At 44.9% G+C, this 14,639-nt stretch overlaps 1 protein-coding gene across 3 annotated transcripts in view; it reads left to right on the forward strand.

The window, feature by feature from the left end:
• ZNRF3 (zinc and ring finger 3) overlaps positions 1-14,639 on the forward strand; it is a 241,112-nt gene that overhangs the window by 34,004 nt on the left and 192,469 nt on the right. For 2 of the 3 annotated variants that reach the window (XM_078337232.1, XM_035268382.2), the window contains exons 2-3: positions 835-1,031; positions 3,473-3,540. In XM_078337232.1, coding sequence (XP_078193358.1) covers positions 998-1,031; positions 3,473-3,540 — 102 coding nt within the window. In that variant the 5' untranslated portion in view covers positions 835-997. Of the gene's footprint in view, positions 1-834; positions 1,032-1,984; positions 2,064-3,472; positions 3,541-14,639 lie in introns of all 3 variants that reach the window. The other variant, XM_054245692.2, reaches the window with a different exon arrangement.

The following is a 14,639-nucleotide window of genomic DNA, read 5'->3' on the forward strand; positions in this document are numbered from 1 at the left end:
TTTATGTTTTTCCTTCCAGGCTTTATTCTGGGCATATATGTGTTTGGAGGTATGTGTATGTATGGGGAGCCTTTGAATTTGGAAGTACCAAGATGAGGAGATTTACTGAATTTAGAAGCTTTGGCAGGAACTAAGCACTGTGATTTTTAGAATGAGCAGCTCTTTCTACTTGAAAGGCTGAGGCAGAGGATTGCTTGAACCCAGGGATTTGAAGCTGGCTGCAGTGAGCTATGATCAGCCTAGGTGACAATGAGACTCCGTAAAAAAAAAATAATAATGAGAAAAAAAAGAACAAGCTGGGCACGGTGGCTCACACCTGTAATCCCAGTACTTTAGGAGGCCGAGGCAGGTGGATCACTTGAGGTCAGGAGTTGGAGATCAGCCTAACCAAAGTGGTAAAACCCCGTCTTTACTAAAAATACAAATAAATTAACTGAGTATGGTGGCTCATGCCTGTAATACCAGCTACTTGGGAGACTGAGGCAGGAGAATTGGAGAATTGTTTGAACCCAGAAGGTGGAGGTTGCAGTGAGCCGATATTGCACCACTGTACTCCAGCCCGAGTGACAGAACAAGACTCCATCTCAGAAAAAAAAAAGGAAGAAAAGTAGCTTTAACATACTGTAACAGCCCACTTAATCCTGGGGTAATCTTTTGGGGTAATCTTAGCCATCCTAGCCCTGGGCCTGAAAGGAAGCCAGCATGACCTTGGAGCACAGTCGCTGAATGAATGTCCTTGGGTTGGGAAGCTGAAGCTCTGGGTCTGTTATCTGCGCTGCTGCTAACTTACTGCATGATCTCACATGAGGCTCTTTCCACATGTACCTCTTATAGCTCTACAAGGAACGACCCAGGCCAGAAACCTGCCAAATCCTGTCAAGTACTGTGATCTGCAAAACGGATCTGCCTCAGGAAAGCCAGGGAAGGTGGGGCTGGATGGAGGGTGTGTTCCAGCTGGAACATCTCTTCTGGGCCAGGCACAGTGGGGAAAACCAAGATGGATTCATTATGGCCCTGCTCTCATGATTGGGGTGAGTCACATTTTTATAATTAATAAACCACAGCACGTTCAAGTCCCCACTAATTCAAATATTTACTAGGGGTCTATTCTGTGCCAGGCAAAGGCATATGGATAAATAAGACATAAGGATTTCAGTGTGGACAGGGATTGATGAAACTATGGAGTCAAGGAGACCTTTGTGAAGTAGGGGAACTATAGCTTGGATAGGGTTGACTATATCCAGAAGGGCAATTCTGGTAGAGGAAACATCTTGCCTAAAGGCAGGCAGTCTGTGGCAGACACTGCTACTAGAGACCTCTTTTTTTTGCGATGGAGTCTCAGTCTGTCACCCAGGCTGGAGTGCAATGGTGCAATCTGGGCTCACTGCAACCTCTGTCTCCTAGGTCCAAGCAATTCTTCTGTCTCAGCTCCCGAGTAGCTGGGATTACAGTGCCTGCCACCATGCCTCGCTAATTTTTGTATTTTTGGTAAACACGGGGTTTTGCCATGTTGGCCAGGTTGGTCTCAGTCTTCTGACCTCGAGTGATTCCACCCACCTCGGCTTCCCAAACTGCTAGGATTACAGGTGTGAGCCACCATGCCTAGGCCTGCTTAGAGACCTCTTAATGTCTGTTCTCTTCCTTCTTACTAACTTAGAATAACAGAATGCCAGTTTCCTTCACCAGGACAGCCATGTACCTAGCTAGGAAATAGGTATTTCCCATGGCTCTTTTGCAGCCATGATTGGCCACGTGACTGAGATCTTGCCAATGAGAAGTCAACAGAAGGTGCTAGGAGCTTTTGAATACATTCATTCATTCATTCATTATTTTTAGAGATAGAGTCTTACTCTGTTGCCCAGGCTGGAGTGCAGTAGCACTATCATAGCTCACTGCAGCTTCAAACTCCGAGGTCCAGGTGATCCTCTGGTCTCAGCCTGCCATGCGTCACCACACTCAGCGAATTTTTATTTATTTTTTGTAGAAACAGGACCTTGCTGTTGCCCAAGCTGGTCTCAAACTCCTGGCTTCAAGAGGATCCTCCTTCCCCAGCCTCTCAAAGTGTTGGTATTACAGACATGCCACTGCACCCCTCCGTGTTTGTTTCTTACTGCCCATGACAATTACAATTAGTACTAGCTTATCTCCATGACCATCACAAACACATACTTGGCCATTAATTCTGCTCACCCAAATCTCTATTGCTCTGACTTCTGGGCACCCAGCACTGGCCAATGAGGTGTGAGCTAGGCCCAAACATAGAATTGCTGGCGTGAGATCTTTCAGAGTTGTCTCCCTCTGTCATGGCAACCAGCAATATTCAAAATAAGGGCTACTGGAAAGCACACAGGCTCATGCCTGTAATCTCAGCGACTCAGGAGGCCAAGGGTGGGAGGATGGCTTGAGGCCAGGAGTCTAAGACAAGCCTGGGTAACATAGCAAGACTCATTATCAAAAAAAAAAAAAAAATCTACTTTGGTGTCATACTGGCTTTTGGAGGGAAGTGTGAAACTGCCAGCTGGCATGTAATGGATACATAGTGTGAAGTAGCAATACATTTTTTTATTTTGAGACAGAGTCTCTGTCACCCAGGTTGGGGTGTGGTGGTGTGATCTTGGCTCACTGCAAACTCTGCCTTCCAGGTTCAAATGAGTCTCCAGCCTCAGCCTCCAAAGTAGCTGGGACTATAGGTTCGCACCACCACACCTGGCTAATTTTTGTATTTTTGGTAGAGATGGGGATTTGCCATGTTGGCCAGGCTGGTCTCAAACTCCTGACCTCAAGTGATCCTCCCACCTCAGCCTCCCAACTGCTAGGATTACAGGTGTGAGTCACTGTGCCTGGCAGCAATACACATTTTATAAATTGATACATAATGTCACATATTGATGGGTACATGTACCTGTTACATGCACAGAATATGTAATGATCAAGTCAGGGTATTTGGGATATCCATCACCTTGAGGATTTACAATTTCTTTCTTTCTTTTTTTTTTAAGATGGAGTCTCACTCTTGACACCCAGGCCAAAGGGTTGGAGTGTAGTGGCACAAGTTGGCTGACTGCAACCTCAGCCTCCAGGGTTCAAGCAGTTCTTCTGCCTCAGCCTCCCAAGTAGCTGAGATTACAGGTGCCTGCCACTAGGCCCAGCTAATTTTTGTATTTTTAGTAGAGACGGTGTTTCACTATGTTGGCCAGATTGGTCTTGAACTGCTGACCTCAGGTGATCCACCTGCCTTGGTCTCCCAAAGTGCTGGGATTACGGGTGTGAGCCACTGCACCCAGCCCAAGGACTGACCATTTCTATGTGTTTGGAACATTTCAAGTCCTCTCTTCTAGCTGCTGCTTTGAAATACACAGTACATTGTTGCTAACTATAGTCACTTTACTCTGCCATCAAACATTAGAACTTTTTCTATCTAATTGTATGTTTGGTAACCCACATGTCTTCATCACCCCTCTCCCATCCACAGATCCAGCCTCCAGTATATGCCATTCTCTTCTCGGACTCTTTGAGATCAGCTTTTTAGCTCCCACACGAGTAAGAACATGCAATATTCGTCTTTTTGTGCTTGAATTATTTCAATCATACCATAATGACCTCCAGTTTCATCCATGTTACTGTAAATAATATGTTTTTTTTTTTTTTATTGATACGGGGTCTCACTTTGTTGCCCAGACTGGAGTGCAGTGGCATGATCATGGCACTCTGTAGCCTTCAATTCCTGAGCTCAAACAATCTTCCTCCATCAGCCTCCCAAGTAGCTAAAACTACTGGTGCACAGCACCACACCTGGTTAATTTTAAAAGACTTTTTGTTATTTTTATTTATTTATTTTTTTGAGACAGAGTTTCGCTCTTGTTAGGCAGGCTGGAGTACAATGGCGCGATCTTGGCTCACCGCAACCTCCACCTCCTGGGTTCAGGCAATTCTCCTGCCTCAGCCTACTGAGTAGCTGGGATCACAGGCATGCGCCACCATGCCCAGCTAATTTTTTTTTGTATTTTTAGTAGAGACAGGGTTTCACCATGCCGACCGGGATGGTCTCGATCTCTTGACCTTGTGATCCACCCGCCTCGGCCTCCCAAAGTGCTGGGATTACAGGCTTGAGCCACTGCACCTGGCCGACTTTTTGTTAAATTTAAAAGACTTAATCAAAAAAAAATTTAGTCTGGAGTGCAATGGCGTGATCTCGGCTCACTGCAATCTCCGCCTCCCAGGTTCAAGTCTCCTGTGTTGCCAGGCTGCGGCTGTTACTTGCAGCATAATCTAGCCTATCCTTTCTAATAAAGGCATTGAATTTGAGGGACAGTATTATAATGAGACCATCTGGATGTTCCAAAATATGTTTATATGATGTTATTTATATTATTAAAACAAAAGTTAAAATTTTCATAAGCAGAGTGACATTATGATTGTTTAGGAAAATGTCCTTATTTTTAGAAGATGTGTTTTGAGTGCTTAGGAGTTTTTTGGTTTGTTTGTTTTTGAGACAAAATCTCATTCTGTCATCCAGGCTGGAATATAGTGGCGTGATCTTGGCTCACTGCAACTTCGGCCTCCCGAGGTTCAGGTGATTCTTATTCTACAGCTACCCATGTAGCTGAGATTACAGGAGTGCACCTCCATTCCTGGCTAATGTTTGCATTTTTAGTAGAGAGAGATTTGCCATGTTGTTCAGGCTGATCTTGAACTCCTGGCCTCAAGTGATCCTCCTGCCCCAGCCTCCCTAAGTGCTGCTATTACAGACTTGAGCCACTGCTCCTAGCCTAAGTGCTTAGGAGATTTTTGTTTTATTTTGTTTTTTGTTTTCTGAGATGGAGTCTCACTCTGTTGCCCAGGCTGGAGTGCAGTGGCGTGATCTTGGCTCACTGCAACTTGCACCTTCCAGGTTCAAGCAATTCTCCTGCTTTAGCCTCCCAAGTAGCTGGGATTACAGACACCTGCCACTGTGCCCAGCTATTTTTTTTGTAATTTTTAGTAGAGACAGGGTTTTTTTTTTTTTTAATTTTTTATTGGATTATAGGTTTTGGGGTACATGAGCAGAGCATGCAAGACAGTTGCGTAGGTACACACATGGCAGTGTGCTTTGCTTTTCTTCTCCCCTTCACCCACATTTGGCATTTCTCCCCAGGCTATCCCTCCCCACCTCCCCCTCCCACTGGCCCTCCCCTTTTCCCCCCAATAGACCCCAGTGTTTAGTACTCCCCTTTCTGTGTCCATGTGTTCTCATTTTTCATCACCCACCTATGAGTGAGAATATGCGGTGTTTCATTTTCTGTTCTTGTGTCAGTTTGCTGAGGATGATGTTTTCCAGATTCATCCATGTCCCTACAAACGACACGAACTCATCATTTCTGATTGCTGCATAATATTCCATGGTGTATATGTGCCACATTTTTCCAATCCAGTCTATTATCAATGGGCATTTGGGTTGATTCCGGGTCTTTGCTATTGTAAACAGTGCTGCAATGAACATTCGTGTACATGTGTCCTTATAGTAGAACGATTTATAGTCTTTTGGATATATACCCAGTAATGGGATTGCTGGGTCAAATGGAATTTCTATTTCTAAGGCCTTGAGGAATCGCCACACTGTCTTCCACAATGGTTGAACTAATTTACACTCCCACCAACAGTGTAAAAGTGTTCCTTTTTCTCCACATCCTCTCCAGCATCTGTTGAGAGACAGGGTTTTACTGTCTTGGCCAGGCTGATCTTGAACTCCTCACCTCATGATCCACCTGCCCTGGCCTCCCAAAGTGCTGGGATTACAGGCATGGGCCACTGCGCCTGGCCCCTTTTTTTTTTTTAAGTCTTCATATCTGCAACTTACTTTCAAATGGTTCAGGAAAAGTGAAACAGAAAGGGTAGAAGTTAATAATTTGCAATGCTCAATGAAAGCTACACATACTGTTCTTTCCACTTTTCTGTAGGTTTGAAATTTTAGAAAAGAAGAAAGATTATCATAAAGAACTTAGGGGGTTGGGCGCAGTGGCTCATACCTGTAATCCCAGGATTTTGGGAGGTTGAGGCAGGTGGATCATTTGAGGTCAGGAGTTTGAGATCAGCTGGCCAAAATTGTGAAACCCCGTCTATACTAAGTAAAAAAAAAAAAGCTGGATGTGGTGGCACATGCCTGTAATCCCAGCTACTCGAGAGGCTGAGGCAGGAGAATCACTTGAATGCTGGTGGTGGAGGTTTCATTGAGCCAAGATCATGCCACTGCACTCCAATCTGGGCGACAGAGCAAGACTCTGCCTTAACAAACAAGCAGCAAAAAAAAAAAAAAAAAAAAAAAAGAACTCAAGGAGCACCAAGAATATGTCACCAGTTCTTGATTTCAGAAACCACTATGGTCAGTAAAAGACAATGACGTATTTTCAGTACAGAATAAATAGGACCAGATTTTTTTTTCTTTTCTCTTTCTTCCTTTCTTTTCTTTCTTTCTTTTTTTTTGAGACAGAATTTCCCTCTTGCTGCCCAGGCTAGAGTACAATGACTCTATCTCAGCTCACTGTAACCTCTGCCTCCCAGGTTCAAGGGATTCTCCTGCTTCAGCCTCCCAAGTAGCTAGGATTACAGGAATATGTCACCATGACCAGATAATTTTGTATTTTTAGTAGAGATGGGGTTTTACTATGTTGGTCAAGCTGGTCTTGAACTCCCGACCTCAGGTGATCCGCCCACCATTCTCAAAGCAGGAGAATCGACTGAGTCCAGGAGATGGAGGTTGCAGTGAGCCAAGAAGGTGCCATTGCAATCCAGCCTGGGCAACAGAGTGAATGAGACTCCATCTCAAAAAATAAAATAAATTAATAACAGGTCAAGTGTTGTGATTCACACCTGTAATCCCAGGACTTTGGAAGGCTGAGGCCAGAGAATTGCTTAAGGCAGGGAGTTAAAGATCAGCCTGGACAATATAGTGAGACCCCCATCTATACAAAAATATTGTTTAAAAACTAGCCAGGTATGGGGGTGCACGGGAGTCCCAGTTAGTCCCAGCTACTCGGGAGGCTGAGGTGGCAGGATTGCTTGTGCCCAGGAATTCAAGGCTCAGTGAGCTATGATTGTGCCACTGCACTCCAGCCTGGATGACAGAATGAGATCCTGTCTCAAAAATAAGTAAAGGCATGAGTGAATGAAGAAATCAATCAATAAATAATTTAATTAATAACAATTAACATAAAATTAAAAATTCAGTTCCATAGCTCCATGAGCCACCTTTAAAGCAGTGGACAGCCATAGCTGGCTACTGGCCATAGCATAAGGCGGTGCAACTACAGTCATGTAGCACGTAATGACATTTTGATCGATGATGGACAGCATATACAAAAGTGGTCCCATAACATTATAATACTGTATTTTTGTATGTGTGTGTGTGTGTGAGACAGAGTCTCGCTGTGTCACCAGGATGGAGTGCAGTGGCACAATCTCGGCTCACTGCAACCTCCACCTCCCAAGTTCAAGTGATTCTCCTGCCACAGCCTCCTGAGTAGCTGGGACTACAGGTGCATGCCACCATGCTCAGCTAATTTTTGTATTTTTGGTAGAGTCAGGGTTTTGCCAGGTTGGCCAGGATGGTCTCAATCTCTTGACCTTGTGATCCACCTGCCTCAGCCTCCCAAAGTGCTGGGATTATAGGCGTGAGCCGCTGCACCTGGCCTATGATGCTGTATTTTTACTGTATCTGTTCTATGCTTAGATGTGTTTAGACACACAAATAGTTGCCATTGTGTTACAACTGCCTACAGTATTCAGTGCAGCAACATGCTTTACAGGTTTGTAACCTAGGAGCAATAGTCTGCAGCATATACTGTACGTGTGTAGTAGGCTACACCAGGTAGATTTGCGCAAATGCACTCTATGATGCTCACATGGTGAAATCGCCTAATAATGCATTCCTCAGCTGCATTCCTCATCGAGTGATGCACAGGTGTGGAACATTTCCATCATTGTGGAAGTTCTATTGGATCACACTGGTCTATACTTTTCCCATTTCATTATACTGCTTCCCTTGCCCATTCCCAAATGATAAGACACGGAGCCCTGTTCTCTAGAAGCTCACAGGCAACCAGGGAACCAAAGGTCTTTAATACAATGCAGAACTGTGCTGAGATGCGTTAGAAAGATGTGGAGAGCTTGCTGTGGGAGTTCAGCGGAGGAAACAAGTATTTCCGGGAGAAAGTAACTTTAGTGGAACCTCGAAGATGACAGGATAGAGAAGAGAGTGCCAGGGGAGGCACGTGAACCTGATGAAACAGGATCATTCCTTACTTTCCAGAAGAGAGATTGTGGCTGGCCACTTGCTTCTCAGCTCTGTGAGTTCTCCCCAAATTGATTTATTGATTCAGTGCTTCTCAGCTCTGTGAGTCCTCTCCAAATGGATTTATTGATTCGGTGTAATCCCAATTGGAACCCCAGCAGGGTGTGTGTATGTGTGTGTGTGTGTGTGTGTGTGTGTGTGTGCATGCGTGCGTGCACGCGTGTGTGTGTGTACACTGGCAACTGTTAGTTGACTTTTTTTTTTTAGACGGAGTCTCACTCTATCGCCCAGGCTGGAGTACAGCGGCGCAATCTCGGCTCACTGCAACCTCTGCCTCCCAGGTTTAAGCAGTTCTCTGCCTCGGCCTCCAAAGTAGCTGGGATTACAGGTGCATGCCACCATTCCTGATTAAGTTTTATATTTTTAGTAGAGACAGGGTTTCACCATGTTGGCCAGGCTGATCTTGAACTCCTGACCTCGTGATCCACCCATCTCAGCCTCCCAAAGTGCTAGGATTACAGGCGTAAGCCACCATGCCTGGCCCTAGTTGGCCTCTTAAGTTTATTTATTTATTATTATTATTTTTTGAGATGGAGTCTTGCTCTACTGTTCAGACTGGAGTGCAGTGGTGCAGTCTCAGCTCAGTGCAACCTTGGTCTCCTGGATTCAAGCAATTCTCCTGTCTCAGCATCCTCAGTAGCTGGGACTATAGGTGCCCACCACCATGACTGGCTAATTTTTGTATTTTTAGTAGGGCTGCAGTTTCGCCATGTTGGCCAGGCTGGTCTCAAACTCCTGACCTCAGGTCTCAAACTCCTGCCTCAGCCTCTGGAAGTGCTGGGATTACAGACATGAGCCACCATACCTGGCTGATTTGTTTATTTATTTGGTTTTAAAATCAGGGCCTTGCTCTGTCCTCAGGCTGGAGTATAGCGGTGCGATCACAGATTACTGCAGCCTCGAATTCCTGTTCTCAAGTGACCCTCCCACTCTAGCCTACAGAGTAGCTGTAACTATACACACCACCACACATGGCTAATGATTTTATTTTGTGTAGAGATGGTGATCTCACTATGTTGCCCAGGCTGGTCTTGAACTCCTGGGTTCAAGTGATCCTCCTGCCTCAGCCTCCCAAAGCATTGGGATTACAGCATGAGCCACTGTGCCCAGCATGATTCCAGAATTTATATGGAAATGCACAAGATCTAGACTAGCGATGGTATCAAAGAAAAACAACAAAGCTGGAGGACCTATACTACTAGAGTTGAAACTTACTATAAAGCTACAGCAAATTAAGACCAGGTGGTTGTCATGCAAGGTGATAAATAGACCAGCAGAATAGTACATAGGGGTTCAGAAACAGACCCTCATATACTAACAGACAGTCACCAGCTTTACAGCAGCGGTAACGCTATAGTGCAGTGGGAAGCAGATGGTCGTTTTAATAAATGGTCTTAGAAACTTTAATTGCTGTATAAAAGAAAAGGAACCCATACCTCACACCAGAAAAATCAGCTGGAAATAGACCATAGACTTAAATTTGAGACAAATGAATCTTTTAGAAGGAAATGTAGGAGAATATTTCATGACCTTGGGATAGGTGAAGATTTCTTAAACAGAACACAAAAACCACTAATTAGGGTTGGGCAACCTGCCTCATGCCTCATCCCAGCACTTTGAGAGGCTGAGACAGGGGGATCACTTGAGCCCAGGAGTTTGAGACCAACCTGGGCAACATGGCAAAACCCCATCTCTATAAAAAATTATCTTGGGAGGCTGAGGCAGGCAGATCACAAGGTCAGGAGTTCTAGATCAGCGTGGCCAACATAGTGAAACTCTGTCTCTACCAAAAATACAAAAATTAGCAGGGCATGTTGGCACATGCCTGTAATCTTAGCTACTCAGGAGGCTGAAGCAGGAGAATTGCTTGAACCTGGGAGGCAGAGGTTGCAGTGAGTTGAGATTGCGCCACTGCACTCCAGCCTTGGTGACAGAGTGAGACTCCATCTCAAAAAAAATTATCTAGGCATGGTGGTGCACACCTGTAGTCCCAGCTACTCCGGGCAGAGTGGGGATGGGTTGAGCCTGGGATGTCGAGTCTGCAATGAACCAAGATTGCAACCCTGCACTTCAGCCTGGGCAACAGAGTGAGACTGTCTCAAAAAAGAAAGAAAAGGAAAGAAAGAACTTAGATCCCAAAGGTTCTAGGTGGGGAAATTCTGAAGTTGTCATCATCCACATGTGCATATTCACATGGAGATTAAAAAAAAAAAAAAACTCAAAAGACTTGTGGGCTGACAGGACAACTACAGATTAAGAATCAGTCCTTTTCATTTGTTTGTTTGTTTGTGTTTGTTTGTTTATATGTTTATGGAGAGATGGTCTCAGTCACCCAGGCTGGAGTACAGTGACATGATATAGCTCACTGTAACCTTGACCCCTTCTGCTGCAGCAATCCTTCCACCTCAGCCTTCTGAGTAGCTTGGGACTACAGGCTCATACCACCATTCTTAGCTAATTTTTAAAAATGTTTTGTAGAGACAGGGTCTTGCTATGTTGCCCAGGTTGGTCTCAAACTCTTGGGCTCAAGCAATCCACCCACCTTGCCTCCTAAAATGCCAAGACTATACTGGCATGAGTCACCACACCCGGCCTAGACTCATATATGATTTGCAAATATCTCATCCCATTCTGTGGGTTGACTACCCAATAATTATAATGAACAAAAGAGTTACACGGGCATTTCGCAAAAAAGAATATAAAAATGAACAATAAACATGAAAAGCTGCTCAAAAATTTTTGTCATCAGAGAAATATAAGTTAAAACCACAGAGAGGTGGGACGCGATGGCTCATGTTTGTAGTCCTAGAATTTTTGGAGGTCAAGGTAGGTGGGTTACTTGAGCCCAGGACTTCAAGACCATCCTGGGCAACGTGGGGAAATCTTGTCTCTACTAAAAATACAAAAATTAGCTGGATGTGGTAGTATATGCCTGGAGTCCCAGCTACTTGGAGGCTGAGGTGGGAGAATCACCTGAGCCCAGGAGGTTGAGGCTGCAGTGGGCAGTGATTGCACCACTGCTCTCCAGCCTAGGTGATGGGAGTGAGACCCTGTCTAAAAAAATAAAATAGGCCAGGCATGGTGGTTTACGCCTGTAATCCCAGCACTTTGGGAGGCCGAGGCGGGTGGATCACAAGGTCAAGAGATCAAGACCATCCTGGCCAACACGGTGAAACCCTGTCTCTATGTTTAAAAATAAATAAATAAACAAATAAAAAATAAACCAAAAAGAGATAGCATCACACACTCATCCAGAATGGCAACAGAAAAGGAACAATTGGAACTCCTATTTTTTTTGATGGGAGCATATATCAATACAACCACTTTGAAAAAATACTTGGCAGTGGTTACTAAATCTAAACATATTGGCCCGTCGCGGTGGCTCACGCCTATAATCCCAGCACTTTGGGAGGCGGAGGCGGGTGGATCACAAGGCCAAGAGATCGAGACTGTCCTGGTCAACATGGTCTACTAAAAATACAAAAATTAGCTGGGCATGGTGGTGGGCACCTGTAATCCCAGCTACTCAGGAGGCTGAGGCAGGAGAATCACTTGAACCCAGAAGGCAGAGGTTGCAGTGAGCCAAGATTGCCCCATTGCACTCAAGCCTGGGCGACAGAGCAAGACTTTGTCTCCGCCCCCTTCCAAAAAGAATGTTATTTGCAGCCTTCTGCATAATTGCCTCAAGCTGGAAACAACCTAAATATCCATCAACATCTGAAGTTCAGAAACAGACAAAATTAATCTATGCTGATGGAAGTCAGAATAGTGGTTTCCCTTAGGTGGCCACTGACTGATAGGGTACACGAGGGAGCATGCTGGGGTGCCAAAAATGTTTCATCTGTTGATCAGGGAGGGTGGATATTGTGTGACTGTGATATATGTGAAAAATTCCTCCAGCTATACAGCTGTCACCTTATCAGAGAGGCCTTCCCTCACCACTTTATTGGAAGTAGCATTTTGCGTCCTACTGTCTTGCTGCCCTGATCCTGCCTAATTTCTCTTCATAGTCATCATGACTACCTGTTAGTTGGCTCAGACTGCCACAACACAATACTATAAACTAGGTGCCTTTTTAATTTTTTTTTTTTTTGAGACAAGGTCTGGCTCTATTGCTTAGGCTGGAATACAGTGGCTCACTACAACTTCTGCCTCCCAAGCCATCCTCCCACCTGAGCCTCCCAAGTACCCCGGACTACAGGCGTGCACCACCATGCCCAGTTCATTTGTGTACTTTTTGTAGAGATGGGGTTTTGCCATGTTTCTCAGGCTGGTCTGAAACTCAGAAGCTCAAGCAATCTGTCTTCCCACCCCTCAGGCCTCCCAAAGTGCTGGGATTACAGGCCTGAGCCACTGTGCACAGCCAACTAGCTGGTTTAAACAACGTACATTTATTTTCTCACAGTTCTAGAGGCTGGGAAGTACAAGATCAAGTTCTGGCTGATTTGGTTTCTGGTGTGGTGTGGGCTCTTTCCTTGGCTTGCAGGGAGCCACCTTCTTGCTGTGTACTCACATGACCTCTTCTCCATATGCTTGTGGGAGAGACAGCACTCTGGGATTGCATCTTATAAAGGTATTATACTTATAAGGGATCAGGATCCCACCCTTAGACCTTATTTTCCTTCATTACTTCTCTCTAGGCCCTGGATCCACATCTAGTCATGTTGGGGGTAGGGGCTTCAACATATGAATCTTGGGAGGTGGGAGGAACACAGATACTCACTTCGTATCACCAACATACCAAGTATTTGGTTATTAACATGTTTCTCATCTATCTCCTTCAACTAGAGTCTGGTCTCCCTAAGAGAAAGGACTCCATTTTGGCCACTATGGTCTCTCCAGTACCAATAATGGTTCCTGGCACCTAGGAGATGCTCCATGAGTATTTGTTGAATGAATGAAAAAAAAAAGAGGTGAGGTGGTGTTGTTGCAGCCAAGTGTTACTAAGCCAACAACTGGAAAATAGGAATAGCACAGTAGATGTTAAGACCTTGTCATTAATATTTATTAATGATAAGAGTGTTTTGTATGCTAACTAGTTTCTGCCTTGAAATAGTTTGCATTCTAACAGAGGAAAGACTTATGTGCGTTTTGCTTTTTTTTTTTTTTTTTTGAGACGGAGTTTCGCTCTTGTTACCCAGGCTGGAGTGCAATGGCGCAATCTCGGCTCACCGCAACCTCCGCCCCCTGGGTTCAAGCAATTCTCCTGCCTCAGCCTCTTGAGTAGCTGGGATTACAGGCACGCGCCACCGTGCCCAGCTAATTTTCTGTAATTTTTAGTAGAGACGGGGTTTCACCATGTTGACCAGGATGGTCTCGATCTCTTGACCTCGTGATCCACCCGCCTCGGCCTCCCAAAGTGCTGGGATTACAGGCTTGAGCCACCGCGCCCGGCTGCGTTTTGCTTTTTTATAGCGTGTATTATGTTGGATCATTGCCTCTCTCTTTTTTTTTTTTTTTTTTTTTTGAGATGGAGACTCACTCTGTCGCCAGGCTGGAGTGCAGTGACACAATTTTGGCTCACTGCAACCTCTGACTCCCTGGTTAAGCGATTCTCTTGCCTCAGCCTCCCAAGTAGCTGGATTACAGGCACATGCCACCATGTCCAGCTAATTTTTGTATTTTTAGTAGAGACGAGGTTTCACCACGTTAGCCAGGATGGTCTTGATCTCCTGACCTCATGATCTGCCCAACTCGGCCTCCTAAAGTGCTGGGATTACAGGTGTGAGTCACCGCGCCCAGTTGATTATTGCCTCTTTTAAGGAAATTGTTTCTTACTTTATCACTCTATGATAAACATCTTGAATATAGGAGTCAAAGTTTAGAACTTGGTTCTATTTCTGACTTCACCACTAATTTGCTGTACGCCCTGGTGAATCCCTTTCCCTCTACCTACTGTGAAATAAAATGTTGCGATTTGAATTAAGATCTCTGAGGTCAATTCTTTGCAGCTGGAAAATGTTACCGCTTACCTAGTGTGTTGTTCCTGTTTCTAGCACTAGGGGGCAATACAAGCAACACCTTGGAACATTCTGCTGTTAGAATTCCTGCCATCAGATTAGAGTTGACGCAGGAAGATGATTGCTCTCTGCTTTGGTTCTCCCACCTCTTCTGAAACTTTAAGCTCACAAATTTGAGCCTTTTACCAAACTAGAGACAGAAACTTCCATCAAAGGGAACAGGACTGGCTGGCTCATGAAGTCTTGGATCCATTGCTTTTGAGTCTGTTGTGGACAATGTACATGGTTAGGGAGATGGCATGTGGCGAATACATTATGAGTGACAAATGGACATCCCACAGGAGGAAAACTGA

This window comes from Callithrix jacchus, chromosome 1 (genome assembly GCF_049354715.1).
Source record: "Callithrix jacchus isolate 240 chromosome 1, calJac240_pri, whole genome shotgun sequence".
Taxonomy (NCBI): domain Eukaryota; kingdom Metazoa; phylum Chordata; class Mammalia; order Primates; family Cebidae; genus Callithrix; species Callithrix jacchus.